General features: G+C 35.5%; 1 protein-coding gene across 7 annotated transcripts in view; it reads right to left on the reverse strand.

Moving 5' to 3' along the window:
- LOC129732089 (anaphase-promoting complex subunit 7) overlaps positions 1–6765 on the reverse strand; it is a 176308-nt gene extending 169543 nt beyond the window's left edge. For all 7 annotated transcript variants that reach the window (XR_008729165.1, XR_008729164.1, XR_008729163.1 and 4 more), the window contains exons 1-2: positions 6633–6765; positions 5426–6580 (exon numbers count right to left, since the gene is read on the reverse strand). Coding sequence is in view for 1 of the 7 variants with exons in the window: in XM_055692601.1 (XP_055548576.1) it covers positions 5426–6580; positions 6633–6701 (1224 nt within the window). In the remaining 6 variants the exon portion in view is untranslated. The remainder of the gene's footprint in view (positions 1–5425; positions 6581–6632) is intronic.
- Between the last annotated feature and the right edge of the window lie 234 nt (positions 6766–6999).

The raw sequence follows: 6999 nt of genomic DNA on the forward strand, positions 1-6999 counted from the left end.
TTGGAGCAAAATAATGGTGACTTTAGCGACTTTTTTCACTAAATAGTGACCAAATAGAGACTACATCGTGACCAAATAGTGACCAAAAATATACAAGAGGGTTTTGAAATTTATTGTTGAACCATAAATGAATTAAATTTAATCTGAAATTTATGTCTTTAGAACATAGGATGTGCAATGATTTGTTCTCATAGAAAAAAGTCTAACTAAAATTTGTATCATAATTTCACATTGAAATGGTTGTAATAACACCTTGTTCAATATATTCGAATACAAGTTTTCGAGTTATAAGTGTTAATGAAAGTACGTGAACGAATGTATGCACTCTCGAATACGCATTGGTGTGTTGGTGGTCTGTCAGTTGTATTTAGCTAGGCGAGATTTCGTTTATTAAACCATCGAAAAAAACAAGGAAACATTCTCTTTGGGGGATCGTTGAAAATTCTGTCGGCCACGATCAGCAAGGATAACGCAAGTCGTAAAATTGTGACTGTTATAAAGAAGTGTGTCCGGCGAAATGATAACGTTCGGTTTGTAATTCCCACCCATCTGAGTATATCTATTGAATCGGTCCACAATATTTTGGCCGATTCTTTTAGAAAAAGAGGCTCGATAGAGTGAAAATGATACTTTCACAACTCGCTGTTCGCGAGTTCATTGTTTCTGATGAGAAACTATTTGGCCTGGAGTGTGACTGGTTACACAAAACAATCGAATGTGGGCAGCAGCCAGAGACATTTCAGAGTTCTAAAGGAGTGTTCCTCGATTGCAGAGTACAGCTTTAGTGATGGTCTCGGGAGCAATTTGCAAGCGAGTAAACTTCCTCTGATTTTCATTAACAAAGACGCCGAATTTAATACTGTTTATTATAAAACGGTAGTTTTGAAAAAACCCGTGTCTTCGAAAACTCTTCAGAGCTAATTACTATATGTTCTAGCTAAGCCTGTTTGTCCCATCAATGATATTCCACGCATATTTAACCCACTTGACATTTTCTAATCAAATTCGTCCCACTAAACACTCGTTTGTTTGATCTGGAGCATGGGACAAATATGCGTAGAACGGGTTATCATTACGGAATTTCGAAATGGTATCTGGTAAACACAGGTAGGTTTGGATGATTGAAAGCAAAATCCTACGAATTGAGACCTCAACACGACTATGCACAATATAAGCTCGAAATTTTTGAATCCACTTCAACCAGGAGGAACAGTTGATTTGAGACAAGCAAACCAAACTACAAACGGAATTTCACGCACAACACTGGTTTAAGACGCGAGTAGCTTGTAGAATAAACCTTTACATTCCTTTGTACTGCCGTTTCAAGCATAGTTGTCCCAGCGTACATAAGGTTTGTGTAGAACATGGGACAACTATGCTTGGAACGGCAGTGTAGCTCTTAGACAATTCGCTCGTAACTATTCAGCACTGTTCACTTCGATGAGAAATTTGAAAACATTGCCTGGCATGAAACTTCTATGATTGAAAAGTTAACAAAAAATGCCTTACAAACCGAACTGTCCAAATATCCTGTAAATGAGAGGCAAGCTTTCTAAAGTATGTTGCAATACAACAATAGTTAATTTATACATTCAAAGCAAAAAAGTGACTTTAGTGACCAATTTGTCGTAAAATAGTGACTTTAGTGACTTTTTAGCGTGAATAGTGACTTTTTAGTGACTAGGCTCAAAATAGTGACAAAGTCACTAAAAAGTGACTCGCTACTAGCCCTGTAGTTCTCCCAAAAATCCGCCGGTTGTTTTAAAAGTCCAGAACATCGTTCTTAAATAGTACAGTGCATCGTTTTCAAATAGTACAATAGTACTTTTCAATAGTACAGTTTTACCCATCGACGGCAACGAGTGAAACCCGTGGTGAGGATTGGAAAGTGTCAGTCATCAGTTTTGTTTTGATTGCCCAATGCCCAGTTGTTCACTTCGTAGAAGAAGCAGAAGAAGTAGAAAATCATAGAAGCAGAGAGAAACAGGAAAATACAAGTTTGATAGCGAGCATTGGAGTTTAATTCCAATATATTCCACCGTCTAACCAGAGTGGAGGCAACCCACCCAGTTCTATTTAGAACTAATTGAGTTAACAAATCTTCCACCAAAATTTGCCTTGCCGCCTCGCTCGGACAATTTAGTTCCCCATTGCCGTCCTCCAGTTCGAAAAAAAATATTTTCTCTAATGCCAACTGCCTAGGACCCATTACGCCAGGTAAACTTTTTTTTCTGCAACAGGCAATGTTCGATCTTATGAACGCCATATTGCAGGTAAATTCCATGTTTGAAGCAATTCAAATTGGAACAAATTTAAAACTTAAAATTGTTTCTTATTTAAAATGGAATGCTCGCTCATTGAAAGCCAATGATAATGAACTTCCTAATTTTTTAACAGTAAATCATGTGCACATTGCAATGATTACTGAAACATTTTTGAAGCCTAACATTAAATTAAAATATGATCTCAATTACGTGGAGATGCAATTGTAATCCATCGCCGAATCAAACATCGCGCTCTTCCCCATATTGAGACGAAAGTTATTGAAACTTTGGGAATTGAAGTTCAAACTGAACTTGGGATTTTATTTATTGCCACAGCATATTTACCATTCCAGTGGACACGCACGCGCTGAGTTCCTCAGGATACTATTCTATTTTGTCTCCGAATAGTCCTACATGTTTTTCTTCTGTAAGAAATCCATCAACAATCGATTTAGTACTAACAGATCAAAGTCATGTATGTAGTGAATTGATGTAGTGAAGGTTAATTGGGAAAGATATAAAACCCATATTGAGAGTAATTTCAATAATGAGCTAGTTTTGAAACGAAGTGAATACTGATTCCGCTTTAAAAGCATTGAAATGTGCAATTATTGATGCCAGGAATTACTCTGTTCTAAAGGCTCAAGTGAAATTTGATTCACCAATAATTGACGAAAATCTTCAACTACTAATTCGCTTGAGAAATGTCCGCAGACGTCAATATCAACGTCCTCGTGACCCTGTTTTTTAAACTATTTATAAAGGTGTACAAAAAGAGATTGAACATAGATTTACTTCTCTGAGAAATCAAAATTTTGAGGCTAAGGTTGAAAAATTGAAACCATATTCAAAACCCTTTTTGGAAGTTGTCGAAGATCCTTAAGAAACCTTCAAAGATTATTCCAGTTTTACAAGATGGTGAACGTTTTCTTGTATACACACAATGAATAAAAAGCTCAAAAACTTGCTCAGCAGTTCGAGAGTGTTCAAAATTCAAATTTGAATTTTGTGAGTCCAATTGAAAATAAAGTCACCACCACTAATTTAATTTCTTCCCAGAATATTTTATCTGCAGGAATAATTGGAACTAACTTGAATGAGGTTAAATCGATTATTGAAGATTTCAAAAATTTGAAAGCACTTGGTGACGATGGAGTTTTTGTAATTGTAATTGTAATTGTGTAGTACAGAAGGGGGCCTAGGGCCAGGTCTCCAGTGTATACACCGTCCATGCTATACTAGTAGAATAGTGGAGATGAAACATAAAAGCGATCAGGCGGATCAAAACAGTATTGTCCAACTTACTGATTTAAGACAGAACGGCAATACTAGATTTTTGCACGAATCATTGTAATTGAGCATGATATCGTGCAACCCTCAAGCACTTCCACTATCTCATTTCCAGTAAATCACTAGCCATACATAATAAGACATTGGTTGGGATGTATGCACTTGTAATGCATTTAAAAAATTTGATATAAATAATAATAATATTAAAATAACAATAATAATAATAATAATAATAATAATAATAATAATAATAATAATAATAATAATGTCTGGCTCATTATTGTATAGAAGAGAAAAGAGAAAAAAGGATATAATAAATAATGGTACACTAAGGCCTCTGCCAGGCCGAACGCCAACGTGAGCGATCGGGCGAAACTCCTGCCGTAGGCCAATAAACAGCTCTACTTACGGCTGTTTATTTACCCGCGGCTAGAAACCCGCCCGACCGCCCGGATCGGCATCCAGCATGGCAGAGGCATAATGTTTCCCCTTACACCGTTTTTCTACGCTTTTTTACGCGGTTTCCGGAATTTATGCGGTTTTACGCGCTATTCCCTGTATAAAGACTTCAGTAATGTCAGTATGAAATCAACAACATATATTTTGTATATTTTTATGAACTCAACAACTCAAAACTCACAGCTTCGAGTAAACCGTTTTTGAGAATCAACGTCGAAAACTTTTTTCATTTCCGTGAAAACTTTAAATTTTAAGACTTCCTATTTTAATTGAACCTGTTCAGGTCGATAATGAGCAAGTTATACGAGCTGTAATCTCATTTTGTGGTCTTTTTAGAACATTTTAAATTTGAGCTATAAAGGCACATCTCCTTAAAACTCTGGATTTTTTGTGAATTTTGAAACGGGTCTTTGTGAGATAAAATTTAATCGTATTTAGCATCGTTTGCCATCGAAAACTCAAAATTGCAAAATTTTAAGCCGCGCCAACACCAAATCTAACCGACGATTTATTTCTAAGGAAAAGTAGAAAAAAAAGAAAGAGAATATAGAAAGAAAAAAAAAGAGAGAAAAAAAGAAAAAAAAAACAAAAACAACACAACGGTGGTTTGGTCCACGTGTGAGATCCATTCTTTAAAACTAGCCTTTTGTAAAATAAAAGCATATTTTAATGAGTAGAGGAATTCTCCCACATAGGAGATAACCAAGAGAAGTCATAATAGGAAAAAGGAAAAGTAACAGATGGCCAACTCTCTTCATCTCCCACTCCCATCCGCCACCCGGGAGTACGCGCCCTATAGGCTAACCACCAAGCTCAGGGTTCAAAAATTTGAAAGCACCTGGTAACGATGGAATTTTCAACATATTAATCAAACATCTTCCTGATAGTACAATAGATTTTTTAGTAAAAATTTTCAATTTTTGTTTCAAAATTGCATATTTTCCCAAATTATGGAAAAATGCAAAAATTGCTCCAATTTTAAAGCCGGATAAGAATCCAGCTAAAGTTTCTAGTTATCAAACAATCAGTTTGCTTTCTTCAATAAACAAACTGTTATTCTTAACAGGATGATGTTACACATCAACGAAAATTCAATTTTTGCAGATGAACAGTTTGGTTTTTGCCATGGGCATTCCACTACTCATCAATTGCTCAGAGTTACTAATGTAATACGAGCTAACAAATCTGAAGATAATTCCATTGGAGCAGCTCTTTTAGACATAGAAAAAGCATTCGACAGTTTTTGGGATAAAGGTTTGGTTGCGAAATTGCAAACTTTTAATTTTCCAATTTTCATACTCATTATTTACTAATATTTATCATAAATACTTAAGTTACTAACAACCCCCCTTTAAAAAAAAAATACTTTAATATAGTGACAATGGTCAACACATAAGAAACGAAAAACTCACCACCAACAATCTAGGTGTTTCTCCTATGGTTTTTAATGCCTTTAACGCTTGAGTTTGAGCTTCACGAAAACGGTTCATGTTGATGTATGTTTCAACTAACACTTTGTGTACTTCGTACCGATAAGGCGCAAATTGTTGTGCAAATCGTAAATGAGCTATTGCTTCTTGATGTTTCTTGAGTTGAAGCAGAATTTCCGCTTTTAGTATTAAAGCTTCAGCGTTTTTGGGATTCAAAAAACACGCTTTTTGCACAAAATAAACTGCTTTGTCATACTTGGTAGTGGCGTATAAATATTGTGCCATCACAAACCACATTTCTGATGAATATTCATAAGGGAAGGTAGAAGTTGGTGCTATCATCTTTTCCAATTCATTTACTTTCTTTTTTTTTGTTATGAGAACAGCCAGAATTTGTATTCCATTTTTCATATACGGATACTGATTATGAGCTCTTTTCAAATAACTGTATGCGTTATCGTATTCTCCATTAAAATAATAACACTCTCCTATTAACACTAACAATTGATGATAATTTGACAAAACAGTATTTGATTCAATCCAGCACAGCGTTTGAACAGCTTCTGAGTACTTCCTGCTATGAATATGAGCATGTGCCTTAATCCAATAACTTAGCCAATCGTTACACTGAGGTGCAAGAGTTGCATTTAGTACTAACGTGTTAACTTCTATCCCGTTAGTTCCAAGCGCAAGCAGACCTTCAATAGCCTCAAAAGCTAGAGGACAATCTTTCAATACCTCTTTATAGGTTCCGATGGCAGTTCTTTCATGTCCATGATTATGACATAACCGACTGAGAAGCATATTGATTTTAGGAGTACGCTGCTTAATAGAAAGCGATTGTAAGGTAGCTATTGCATCGCGAAATCGTTTTATCTCAATCATGCATTTCGCTGTTTTGAACTTGATTTCCACTTCCGAAAAAACATCTGAACAATTTCCTTCAGTTTTGTTTCCAAGTGATTTTGGTTTTGGTAAAATGCGTCTTGCTTGCAATGCTTGTTTAAATATTCCTTCTGCTTCTCGATATTGATGTTCATGAAAAAGAGATTCGGCGTAATATATAAGCACGCAGAAATACTCTTGCGGAGTTAGTATTCCTCTGTTGTTTTCATAAACAGCTAGTATCAGATTTGCCTATAAGTAGATTGAGATAATTTTAAACCAAACATCACACATTTTTGTTTACCAAAATTTTCACATTAGAAAACAATTCATAATCAAAAAGACTTTTAAGATGTTCAAATAAATTTCCCATGGCAAGAGCTGCTTACACACGTTAACTTTGACTTAGCACTGGGCGATATTGTACACGCTCGTCAAATTTATCTCTAAACTGAGTAAGATGTCACTCACTTTCGTTAAAAGTAAACCTACCCTGAACAGAGTTTTTATGATATCACTCATTTGTGGGTAAAGTCACCATGTGTCAGAAATTGAGTAGGAATCACCCTCTTCTTAGAAAACCGCTCTAAAATGAAACTGAGTGAAGGCTACTCAGTTTGCTCGTTTTGAGTTTTGAGCCCTTTGATGAATGAAATTGCCAGAGGATTGTT

Source organism: Wyeomyia smithii, chromosome 3, assembly GCF_029784165.1.
Source record: "Wyeomyia smithii strain HCP4-BCI-WySm-NY-G18 chromosome 3, ASM2978416v1, whole genome shotgun sequence".
NCBI classification, from domain to species: domain Eukaryota; kingdom Metazoa; phylum Arthropoda; class Insecta; order Diptera; family Culicidae; genus Wyeomyia; species Wyeomyia smithii.